Below are 13,582 nucleotides of genomic sequence, written 5' to 3'. Positions count from 1 at the left end.
ACACATACATACACACACACACACACACACACACACACACACACACACACAGTACAGTACAGTATGATATGTTCCTCTTTTTCTGCAAGGCCCTAATCACTTTTTGCTTGTCCTTCCTATTGTTAATTCTCTCCCTCAGGTGGTTCATATCACATTCGAGCATTTTCTGAATTCCCTTAAACCTTTTGGGCTTTGATGTAATGACTGTGTTTTACCAGTTTTACTGAATGTCAGCGAGCTCAGGTGCCACATGGTCCCACCAGGCCCTTCCCATCATCTGACATGTGCTTTGGTTTACAGTGATGGGGTGGTGACCCTCTGGTTGCAACATCACAGAGAGCCAACGCAGGCTGAAAGATGACCAGAGTGTGTACCTGATACAGCCTCTGTAGTTTCCCCTCTGATAGCAAGCTTCCATCCATGGTCTATCTGATATGGAACTATGTAACTATGCTATGACGTAATTCTGCAGAGGGTCTTTGCTGCTCTGTGTTCACAAAAAGATTATCAATAACTATACATGAAAGAGCTCAGCATAATCTGCTGCTATTTCTTTAAAAACTCAGTTTGATTCTTACAGCTTTGTTGTCTGTGCTGACATGTGACGCTAACACATAGTTTGTTCCAAATTTGTTTTGAGCTAACACAAAGGTAAGGCAGCTGTAAGTCCTCCTTTTATCCAAAGCTTATCAATAATAGTGTCTGCATAGTATAGAAGGAGGAGGCCCGATCACTGAAGCATTCCCACTCTGCCTGGCTCACTTTGAAACTGAAAACATTTGTTTTACATTGGGCTCTCTTGACAACAAAGGACATACAAATCCACAGCAACATTTACACATTTTCAGATTGATGGTGTAAATAAATTGCACTGGCAAAGTGATAATCACACCAGCCTGCGTGGCGATATTTGGATTTATTGTGGCGAACACATTCACAGCCTCCCACACAAAAGAAAGGAACATTATTAAAAGTGTGGTTTTATTAAAGAGACTGGTTGCATTTGTCATGTGAGCGCAAGCAGGAATGTGTGTGCGCTATCCAACAAATGAGCGTGACTGTATAACATCTAATAAACAGGTATTCCTCAATTGACTTTATTTTAGTCTAATACCTCTGCTTAAAACAGAAAGGGCATCTGGTCTTGGACAGTTAGAGCCAGATGCAGAAGAGCCAACGCTCCAGCGTTAAGATGTGGACTGTGGAGTGACTTATAGTCAGCAGAGGGATTGAAGGGTGCTGCCCATTTGAAAAAGAAGAAAAAGCCAACCCATACCACAGGTACAGTATGTGCTTTTATTATCTGTTGCCAGAGTGCCAATCATTGTCAGTGGAGGGTTTGCCTCTCATATTATTACTTATTATCAGTTTAGTCATAAATATGATCAAGGATATAGAATCTGCCAGCAGCACTCGAGTAACATTCCTTTGGTCTCACGAGCGATTTCATCCATTAAAGACTCAATTAGCAGGATGCTAATACAACTGGACTGTAAGTTACAGTTGGACTATTTTGTGTTGTAATTCAGGGGTTTTCAACGTTTCTAAGCCAAGGACCCTTTAACTGAAAGAGAGACAATACTACATATTGTATACTATTAGGTTGAATATTAAACTGGGCCTACAGCAAGGTGTAGGGCAGCCTAATGCCTTTGTACATACCTTTTTTTCATAGAATACTAAGCTATTTAAATACTAATTGTTGACATGATTTCAAAAATCATGTTTTGATGTTAAACATAAATGTGGCACAGTGAATCCTCTGGATGAACTGAATCTGTGAGTACCTATAGGCCGGTAAGTCTATCATCAATAAAAACCTTTTTAAAAATCACCAATTGGATTGGATTCACGTTAGGGCACTTCAATTTTTGAAAAAAACTTTCAAAAACTTAAAGGGATGTTTCATCGTTGGCAAGATATAAAATATCTCTTTAAATTAGGTCACTTATGTAGCATAAATGTGAATTTCTTTTAGAAATTGGTGCCTTCTAGGCTGAGAAAAGCCAGAAACTGTGTTTTTGGCTCATGTGTATGAAAGACACCAAATCCCAGAATGCACTTGCTTCACTACTCTATGAGTCCACTCCTAAGCCACGCATACTATTACAGTTTTATTGTCATCTCAACCATATACACAAAACAACGTTTCACACTTAAAATATGCACCAGTCCGTGTCCACGGTAACACAACCCACTTCCACAAATCTTACCCGGCAGAGCAGCATCTGCTTAGAAGGCTAGCAGGCCTGGTAGCTAGGTAGCAGAGTCCAGCACACTGCTGGCCGGCCATGTTTCCATAGAAACCAAAACACTGTTGTTGTTTCATGATCGGACACTTGGACACAGCGGGATGGATGGGACAGGTGGCCGGCTAGCGTTAGCTGGGACTCTTGCCCTGGGGGCGACGTTTCACACCGCCACCGATGTCCCCTTACCCGGCTAGAGGCATTGGGCGACACCGCTGGCTGGGGTGCTGGTCTCAGTATTCCGTCTGTGATAAAGTTTCCTGCATATTCTCTGATCTGTACCAACGTATCCCGGTGCTACACATGTAAATGTGCTGTATTTATATAGCGCTTTTCCAGTCTTAACAACTGCTCAAAGCGCTTTTACATCTACAGGATACATTCACCATCACACACATTCATACACTGTGGCCGGGGCTGCCGTACAAGGTGCCACCTGCTCATCAGATATACATTCATACACACTCACACTCCGATGCGCAGCACCGGGGGCAACTCGGGGTTCAGTGTCTTGCCCAAGGACACTTCGACAATGACTGCAGGGGCGGGGCACATGTGTTTTGAATTCACATATTTGTTGTAAAAGTTTGCTACTGAAAAGAGAGCGTAGCTTCAAAATGGCTGACACTTGACCCGCTTCGGCTCACTTCGGATAAAGAGTCCCCCCCCATGGGCGGGTTGAAAACATGTGGACCTAGCTGGCTTGTAGTCCATGCGCCAGGGCAAAAGTGCCGCCAACGCCCTAAATGACGTTCTTTGCGTATTGCGGGCTTTTTTCCAGACCCACAATACAGAGCTATCTTGTCTCAGGGGGACATGAGGGAGGGAAGCACACCCATTCAAAAACACTACCGGGTTTTTACTGATCCAAAGCTTAAATGCTAATCGGTGAAGTATGCTTTTAACAATAATTTGGTGGCCCCCCTGCAGTAACTCTGAGGACTCCCTAGGGGTCCCGGACCCTCTGTTGAAGATCTCTGTTCTAATTTGAATAAAGACTGACAGCTGAACTACCAATAACACGTGTGGTTTTCCTTTCTCCTCAGGCTGTTTGGTGCAGATTTACTGTCCAACATGTAGTATTGATTTCACTCATATTTGATGCCTCGGTCATATTATCATGTCAGCCCTTTGAGCTGTTAATCAAACGGGCATGAGAATGAGTCAGTAACACACACACACACACACACACACACACACACACACACACACACAAACCCACACACACACACACACACATACCCACACACACACACACACACACACACACACACAGACACACACATTTGGCGGTCCGCAGGGAGCACTTGACTGAGATCTTTATCTTCCCCTTTAGCTTCACCCAAGCAACAGCAGTTCCCATGGCTTTGATAATGGGCCTAAGCGGGGGGCAGGAGGAGCATGGCCGCTGACTGGAACTCCAACTGCTGCAGCTTAAAGGAAACTGTAAATCCTGGACAAGCAGATCGTCTGAGACTCGCCCTGTCATCAGCGGTTATCTCCGAGAGATTTAAAGATGGTTTACTTCCCTTACGCACAACATTTCACTCATGCACTTAAAATTCCCCGACCAATCATGCTTGCTGTACCTTGTATCAGTAATCTCCACATCTGTGCCACATTAAGCAGCAAGAGCATGTGGGTTAGAGCCACACAGACCCTGAGCCAACAACTACCCTCAGTCAGGACTGAAGCACTCCAGCCACGCTTTGTACCATTCAGAGGCCATGGTGTGTATGAAGCTTTACAGAGTAGAGAGCTGATCTGGGCTCTGCTGCCGTTACACTCTCCTCAGGGAGGGGGCACTGTTGTTCAGACTACACACACTCAACACACATGCTCAGCCTCACAGACACTATGCTCAAACACTAAGAGAGTGTCTGTGTGCCAAGGTGAGTGATGGAATTAAAGATGGAGGCAGTGTGTGTGTGTGTGTGTGTGATGGAGATAGAGGGATACAAAACCCCAGCAGCTGCTGCGTGTTAAGGGGAGTTTAAATCAGCGCTGTAGTCTGCACCCTTCCTCCCCTTTTGAAATACACAGGTACACACACACACACACACACACACACACAGACACACACACACACACAAAATGCTTCTAATTCAGCCATATAAAGATAACCTCTGACCCCTCTCCGGTGTCTAATCTCCCCGAGCCACAGTGAGACCATCTCCCTGGCTTCTGTCAGCAGCAGGTTAGCCACAGACATGCAACAAGTGCACTAACCTGCTCGAGACATCGCACGAGACATCGCCTGAGACACTGCCTGAGACATGTCCTGCGTTTGCGAGGAGGTGGATGAAGATCAAAGAAACCGTCCAGCTGTGAATTGATCACTGTGTGACAGGGCTCAGAGCTCGGGAGGACTCATGCTTGCGTCCCTCTGGCATTTCTCGTACCGTCCCATGTTTATAACACGCACCTGTCACTTTGCTGGTGTCAATGCAGAGCACATTGTGAGTGTCAACGCAGCTCACCCCAACAGATGGATGACATAATGAACACAGGATGCCCTGCAAATGCCAAGTGTTGACATACAAACAGGTTGCACACCCACTGTCCCCTGGCGGACGGACAGACACAGGTCAATCCTCTTTTGACTTACCTGATCTAAACTTGCTTCTTATCAGTATGGAGTGTTCAGAGCCCAGAAGAGTCATAATGCTTACAGTCCAGTTCCACTGATCAAAAGATGCAAAGTAAAGTCAACACACTCAAGAAGGGTGCACACTTGGACCCCCGGCCACCTCTGGACGCCAGACTGAGAGGAGATGGAGTGACTCAGCCTGCCTCATCAATACGTTGGCTTTCTTCTGGCGTCTCTCAGCCAGTCAGCACACAACAGCAGCTTCCTGCTCTCTGCTCTGCTCTCCCCCCCGGGCTGATGTGGGAGTCTGGGTCTGCGGGGCCGTCAAGCTTTGGTCTCGTCTGGCTGAGAACTGTGAGCAGGGCCAGGACAGCACAGAGATATGCCCTGCTCGGGGAGGTGCTACCCGGCTAGGGTTCTCTCTAAGCCCCGCCTGGAGGCTGGAAAGGGCTTGGCTGATGACTTCCTCCTCCCTGGCCACCAGTGTAAATATATCTGCCTATCAGCCTGCTGCCTGTCATTAGAGAGGGGGGGAGAGACAGACACTGATAGAGGAGCAGGAGTACAGCGGGGAGGTTTCATTTCTTACAACATGTCAGCCTACATCTGACAGTTTTATATAATAATAATAATACTAATAATAATACTACTACTACTAATAATAATAATAATAAAAAAAAGGTTGGCTAGATTGTAGTTTAATTTGATATATATTTTCTTGCTCTATCTCCTTGTATTAACACTACATGTGAGAGGCGTTGCAGTCCCTTCGACTATGGATCATTTCAGCTTCTTCCAGCTTTGGTGTTGTGCTTCACTGATAGGGCAGCAGGAGAGCACAGACCCCGGCCAAGGCCAACTCTCCACACTTCTATGATATTCAAATCTTCAACCGCAACCGTTAAAACTATTAGAATCATTTGAAAATGTATAAGATTAAGATTAATAAGATCTGAGTTGAGTGCAGTCTGTCACCCAGCGGCGGAGAAGCTGGAGCTATATCTTTATCTATCTCCTCCAGCCTGTATTCAACAAGCCATCCCTTCCTCCAGCTCCCACATACCAGGACGTCAGCTGGACACGTCAAGGCTTTCCCTGCACTGGTCATTCAGGCTTGATTTGAAGCTATTATGGAACGTGATGTTGAGACAAGGCACACTAGAAACCCACCGAAACATGAGAAAGAATCTCAAAATCCAACTCAGGAAGAAAGTTGGGGGAATGTCATTTATGTGTCCTTGTTTTTGTTGCACAGCAGGTGTCAAAGTCGGTGACAGCTGTTGTTCCCGAGGCTACTGTCTCCCTCCACCCAGATTAAAGGGTTCTGTGGTTACAGCTGAGAATTTGAAACACAGTATGTGTCCCTCCACCCGTCTGGCTTCCTGTCACTCCATGCTCTGTACAAAGTCAGTCATTAGATTTGCACCTTTTTGATTACATTATTTCTCTTTTTTCAAAGTAACTGGTCTTTATTTTGAATGTAAGACATTCAATATATTTCTCAGGAGAGTTAATACGGGTCTGAAACATAGACTGCATTGTTGACACTGTGGCCTGGGCCAGCCTTCTATATGTCGGAGCTCATCGACCTGGACGGTGAGCTGATGGGCACCGATGTCCAGTTGAAGCCCAACCCGGCAGCAACAAGGCAGTAAGAGCACTACTCCAATCGTTAGCTCGCAGCTAGCAGTGTTGGCTGCCGCCGTTTCAGCATCTTTAAACTGTAGTTGGACTGAAGGCAGATTGCTGCACTGGTGTTGGGGAAAAATGTCAGTTTTTCTATAAAAGTCTTGAATACATTTTTCTTTAGAGGCTCTGCTGAAGACAAAGATGCTTTCAGGTGGGACTCCATAGTCCAGGATTCACTTCCTGGCTGCACTGAGGACAGATATCTGACTGCTGAAGCTCCTCAGGCATGAAGAAGAAGAACAATTCATGGTTTAATTTTGGGACGCTTTCCTACGACTTTCTGAAGTTCCTTATATTAGTTTTGAGGTCAGATAGTGTTTCAAAGTGGCCTAATTACTGCCATTCTCCCCATTCTTTCATCTTAAAGCCTTCTTCTTTCCCTTTTTAACTTTTTCTATCTACCGTGTTTATCCCATAGAGACCATCTCCGGATCGACTTTGTCCTGAAGCTATTATTCCCTAAAAATATCCACCAATTTCCTACCCTGCCACTATTAGCTTGCTACAGTAAATAAAAAGAGTACCAAAGAAGTGTGTGATTACTACAGGTCTTTTCTCTGCATTGTGTAAAAGCTGCAGTGACACAGCACTAATCAGTCATTGAGAGCTTTGCCCAGCAACAGCTCACTGCTTCTGCCTCGCCGCTATCCATTTTAATCTCTACACACCATAAACACAGCGAGGAGCCTCGACACACAGCAGCGCGATGCATACACCAACACATATAATAATTTAATGTAGGCTAACAAATGACACAGCAGCTCTGTTTGATGTAGTCCCTGTGCTGACGTGATTTGGAGCAAGCTCCAAAAACCCATACAATGCTCCAGTCAAATATTTACACAGAGTCTTGTCTGGCTGCAAATCTATCGCTGAAACCCGTTGGTCCGCTGGCCTGTATACACAGTGAATGCACATGCACATGCACAAGTGCAAGCACACACACGCACACGCACACACACACACACACACACACACACACACACACACACACACACACACAGTCCTGTGTCCTAATTAGCAGGTGAAAGTGCTTAAAGGGAAGGTCTGTCAGAGGGTTTGACAGTGTACACACAGCGTCTCAGAGAGATTCCTCAAGAGGTCACCCAGCCCTGGCTTAATCCTCCCCTTTAATTGGGCCCTATGTCAACGGACTGTCTGGAGTTGTGCATATGTGTGTGTGCGCGTGTGTGTGTGTGTGTGTGTGTGTTTGAGGGTATCTAATGAAAAGAACAGGACTGAAGGAAATCAGCTCATACCAGTTTGACAGATTCAAGTGCACATTTTGTGCATTATATACAACAAGCGTGCAGAAGGGTGTCGCAGTGCGTCTCTTTTCGCTCGAATATATGATGATTAATGCAAATGCAATAAGTCATACGCCGTTGCATAGAGCATGGTAAAAACACTTTCCATTATACAACAAGTGAACACAACGTGTTTATTGGCCAACTGCACAGACATGTAGATCACAAAATGACAGTTAGTGTTTTGTGTGATTTCTGGTGTTTTAGATATTGCAGATGTGACTATTTGAAATGCCCAAACTGAATGAAATATCACAAAAAATGAAGCCAAATTCAGTGAGGGAATTACAAAAACTTATTACCTAAGATGTGACTGGAATTTTTAACAAGATGGTTGTCACATTGTCTTGCCATCCGGTGGTATTTAGCTCCCCAGCTGCTAATAGGAGCAGTCACGTTCTTGAAATGCTTTAAATATTTCTGCTCATATGCCATCCATGGAGTCCAGTCCTTCGGCCATCTGCCTGAGAGTGTCACAGGAGGAAGTGTACTAGAATGCACTGTCCAATGTAGCGTGATTGGGGCATTGGAATTCCATGGTATTGCCCCGCTGAGCATGTTTTTTCCCTTCACCTCTGTGTCTTCAGGCCTCTATCCTTTCTGCCTGCCTCAAACCAGATCAGATCAAGCGGGGGTAAGGCTGGACAATCAGCTGAGCAAAGTGGGCAAAATACATTTGGGCACCAGAGACCCCCAAACCCCCTGGGTAACTGCATGTCCACTGGTTATTGCTCATTTAGTCTGGTGCTCTATATGTAATAAATAGGGCACAATGGACTTGAGAGCTAGTAGGGTGTGTGTGTGTGTCTAAGAGGAGGAGGATGGGAGAAAGAGGGTTGATAGAGTGGGGGTTAAGAGTTTGTCAGACTATGAAGAGGTGAGTTTGTCAGGAGTGCACAGGATACAGGGGGGTCTTGGAGGGCGCTATGTGTGTGCGTGTGTGTGTGTTCTGTCAGTGTGAGTGTGTGTTGCTGCACCCTGTCCCTGTGCTGGGTGGCTCTCAGGTGAACACAGCTGACACTATATTGCCATAGCCCATTTAACGTTCTAATTTTTCCATCATTGTTATTGCTGTTTCCCTCCTGCCCTGCACATGCATATATTGTCGTAGTGATAGAATAAGGTGGGGCGGTCAGACCAACGGCCTTTTCTACCAACGGTCAGCTGTCTGCAAAATATGAGAATGTTTCTTAGCCAAGCAGCCAAACTGGGGTTTGTTAGAATGAAATTAGATGTGGTGTGATTTCAATTTGTTCTTATCTTATTCATGTTAGGACCAACTAGCTCTAAAATGCTGTTTCTTTATTTCCATATGTGGTGAGGATGCTAACTTCTCCCTGGGGCATTCGGTTACAGATTTGGTCTTTTAGAGCGATATCACGATATGTAGCATACTTAAACATCCCCTTTACAAAAGTTTTCTTTTAAAACGATTACGATACACTCAATGAGACAGCGATCTCAACCGACTCAGGGAGCCAACATTAGCCTAATTAGCTAGTTAGCTACAAATCATATCAAAGCTATGCTTTATGAGCTATAATTAATGATTTGTAGAAAGTCAACAGGGTGATACAAGGTTAGATGATGGAAGTTGGATTAGTCAACAGAGAGACTTGAGCCAGTCCTTTATCAGCAGCCAGTCAGTCTAATCGGGAAACGGACACAGGCCGGCTGGCTGAAAACAAAAGAGATCATGGAACACAAACAAAGTGACTGAAACATGAAGAATTTAAGAAGAGATGAAAAGAGGGCATGGTGTCTGATCAAGGGTGGAGGATCCCAACATAAACTGTGAGAAGAAGAGAAGAGGTGGAGGGTGGGAAAGAGATGTGGAGTCAGGTTCAGTGTTTCTCCTTTGCCGCTGAGCCACGGTTTATAATAGAGACGTTCCAGTGGGAGATAACCCAATCCAAACCAGAAGTGACAGAAAGACTGGCCCAAGCCAACAACCTCCCCTCCTGTCTCTGCTTCTCTCCTTTTCTGCTTGCTCTCCATCTTTATCGGTCACTTCCATTCTGCTCTGCCTCCTCGGGCCTTCAGGGACCGAGCGGTGCTCGTCTGCCGCCAGGCTGGAAGTGTCATTGTCTGAGAGACAGCGGCGCTGCAACCTATCCAATGGAAGAGCATGAGGGACATAGCCTGTCTCCACATCATGTTCAAGCCCAAAACCGAGGGAGACACTGTTTTGTCTTTTTGTGGTTGTTTAGATTGCTCTAGACTGCAGTCTGCAGGCGCTGGCGGGGGGCCACAGCAGCCTGGCTGTGAGGCTTCAACGCAGAGATGGGCCAGCATCAGCACAGCTTAACTCTAACTCCTGCCTATTACCAAAGGCTATGGGCTGGCTTTGTGTGCTATTCTCAAAACCTTACTATCAGAAATTTAATAACTCAAAGTCTACTTTGTTGTTGTTAATGTGTGTGTCCGTGACTAAGATGAAAGGCACATCAAGAGGAACAACCATCCATGCCAGACAAATGTCTTTCATCATGCTTGACGGAGTTATAAAGAGAAACCAATTAAGTCAAAATTAGTGAAATAAAATAGAGTGACTGCTATCAGCTGACATAATTCCTGGGCAAACAGTATGAATTAAAGTATGGCATGCCAGCAGTCTGGGGTTGGTACGCCGGCTGGTTGATCAGCAGTGTCTACGTAAACTTTCTAGCAAGGAAACTAAATCTGAGTCACAGCTCTTCTCCTCGGAGTGAGATCTCAGAAAGACCCAAAATGAATTGCACAAACTGCAGGTATTTTATATGTTTAGTGGGACTCAGTTCTGTGAATGAGCCATGCCAAATGTGAATTTTTCATTTAAATTAAATGTTTGGATTAACACGTTTTTGCACAGATTTTTAAATGTGAAGAATTTATTGTAAAGAAATGGTTGCAGTAAGGTTATGATTTAATCAGGAGTTACATGCATATGCATGCAGGCGGGTAAGGGTTTATTATCTGCCTGCATGCATATGTGCTACAGTCTGTATGTGAAACCAATAATCATAGCTGTCAAATTGTAATTAAGTAAAAAATACAAAGTGTTTCCATCTAAAATGTTGTGGAAAGTCAAAAGTTTCTTACAATGGAAATATTAAATTACAGACAAGTACTTGAGTAATTGTAGCTACATACTTTCCACCACTGCAGTGCCAACAGGTTATATATATATATATATATATATATATATATATATATATATATATATATATATATATATATATATATATATATATATATATATAGCTTATATAACTAGAAAACAGGGCTCAGGTGTAACCCACAGCTAAATCACTAGTTCCATGGCAGTGTCACACTTCCTGTTTGCATCTCCTAAAACATGATGAAGCTTTATCTCTCATAAAAACCCAAAATCCAAAACCTTTCAAGATGTATAGTACCACTAACATACCAAAGGATGGCCTTTCTGATAAACCTCTGATTTTTTTAAAGTAACATGCATACAACCTGTAAATAAAGGGAGTGGAGAGTGAAGGATTCAAACTATTGAAACAATGGCACACTAGAGCTGCCTCTCCATCACATGAGTTTAACAAGGAGTCACAGTGGTACAGGCCCACCACAGTATCATTAAGACCTCATAGAGGCCATAAAGAAAAGACCCAAAAGTACAAATATTTAGCTATCTGGATCTCCCGAGCAGGTCTCGCACGTCAAATGGCCTGGCTGAAATGGCCTGTCAGCCAGCACATTCTTTCTCTCAATGAGGACCGACCGGAGCCATGTTTTTGTTGGTATGACCCAGTCACCCCTCCTTCCCCCACTGACGTCTGTTTGACAGAGTAAAAAATGCTGCTCCAGACGCTGATACCGGGTCATATTTTGTTTGTTTCACCAATGTTTCACAGCTGTGTAATCTGATCAGGGTACAGCATTTGGGGCAGTTGACAGACAGAGAGCAGACACTGGGGTTGCCACGGGCCACAGACTGATCCCTGGGTACAGAGCAGCTATCTGCTGGGCTGGACCCCACTTGACCCCACAGGACCAAAGATCTATTTATAGGACTATGTCTCTCTGTGTCGACCGTGTGTTTATCTGCCTACATGTGCACGTGTGTCCTATGTGTTTGCCAGCTTGCCCAGAGGGGAGTACGTCTTATCAGCACCACGGAGCATTCATCGGGGGTGACATTTTCTGCCAAACCAAACATATAGCTACATGTGCTATCTTCACTCTGCAGGTTGTTGAGAGGCCTGACTTATGCGACTTGTCAGAAGGAGCTAATGCTATCGTCACACCGACCCATTGATTCGGTACGTTGCCTTTCTTATTATTTTTCCTGTGATAGGTAATTTGGTCAGACAAACCTTTCTTTCTTCCTTGCTCAATTCTGAAAGCTGAAACAACAAACGGGCACCAACAGCTACATAGTCCTGCTTGCTTTTACCACCCCAGGGACGCTCAGTGGGTCATGATTGAATGTTGTTCTAGAGTTCTGAAGGGGGCTGCATGTGTATATGTATTTTTCCCATCTTTTGGGGTCTAGAAGTGTGTATTATCCCCAGCACACCTTTCCAGGCTTGGTGAAAACTGGAAACTTGTATAACTGTCGTGAGTGAAAGTAATGGGATTAGGTAAAGCTGATGCTGTTGACTCAACTAACAGGATTGTGAACTGTGGAAAACTATTGCCTTTACCTCATTGGTTATGGCCATTTTCATGCCCTGGAGGAAGCCTGGGTTTGGAGTGGGGGGGGGGGGGGGGGGGGGGGGGGGGGGGGTCTTCACTGAGGACCATAGACTACATAGAAAAGAAATAAAAAAACAGAAAGTCGATGTAAAAACTCCTGGTCCACTTACTATCTTCTTCCAGAGCATGAAGGAAGTTACTGAGACAACTTAGTCATCACGTGACATGAAGTATGGATCCATACTGACATTTTAAATGCCAAATTGGTATAACACTGTCTTATGGGTTGGTGCCCTCACCCCAAGGCCAGAAACCCTGAATCTTATAATGATTGATAACAAAACTTTATTGAGGATAGGTCCCCTCTGGCCACCACCTGATCCACTTCAATAGGTCATCGATCCGGGGATCACATCAATACTTCCCTACATCGTGACTGAACTCCCATGTGATGACAACTGAAAAAAACTCCCTCCATTGGTGAAGACCTCAAGATGCAGTTGAAAGTTATTGAGTGGGCCTTTGTTTGTTTGAGCTTTTCCACCCAACTGAGCTATATTTCATCACAGTGAAGACAGCTTTGAAAGACCAAATGCTCCTACATCGTGTGAGAATCACCCTGTGTACGGTCACAGTGTCCACAGATCACGGCTATGGATGGAACGACAATAGTTCTATTACAAATGACTTTAAATGTCACACAGATTAGAGATGAGAGGTTTGGTCCTTTGTTATTTGCTTTGATTATGTATTGCTCAAAATGACAAGAATTTGTTCAACAATAGTCAAATGTCTTTTTCTACAAAGCAGCAGGCTTTTTTTTTTTTTACTGAAATCCAGTAGTCGCCATGCTGCATTCAATACCGTTATATTTAGCTTCTTTCTCTCCTCAGCACAGTGAGTGTAGGACTTAAGTATGATAACAACTAAGAAGAAAATAAAAAGTTCTTTCAGATGAAGGGCAGAGATCTTTAGATTACCAGGACAACACACAAACACACACACACACATAACCACAATTAGATCTGACTCAGAGGGAACTTGTTGGGTGAGACAGATAGTGTGTCACAGTGACCATAGGTGTCACTTTCTAACCC

At 44.4% G+C, this 13,582-nt stretch overlaps 1 protein-coding gene across 6 annotated transcripts in view; it reads right to left on the bottom strand.

The window, feature by feature from the left end:
- Positions 1-13,582, bottom strand: part of LOC116705626 (myocardin) — a 167,151-nt gene that overhangs the window by 43,856 nt on the left and 109,713 nt on the right. For 2 of the 6 annotated variants that reach the window (XM_032541948.1, XM_032541951.1), the window contains exon 1: positions 4,858-5,245. The exons of the other annotated variants lie outside the window; for them this stretch is intronic. In XM_032541948.1, the coding sequence (XP_032397839.1) occupies positions 4,858-4,912 (55 nt within the window). In that variant the 5' untranslated portion in view covers positions 4,913-5,245. Of the gene's footprint in view, positions 1-4,857; positions 5,246-13,582 lie in introns of those variants that run through there. 6 annotated transcript variants of the gene reach the window in all.

The sequence above is a fragment of the Etheostoma spectabile genome, chromosome 17 (assembly GCF_008692095.1).
Source record: "Etheostoma spectabile isolate EspeVRDwgs_2016 chromosome 17, UIUC_Espe_1.0, whole genome shotgun sequence".
NCBI lineage: Eukaryota > Metazoa > Chordata > Actinopteri > Perciformes > Percidae > Etheostoma > Etheostoma spectabile.
This window is presented reverse-complemented; position numbering and strand designations above follow the sequence as displayed.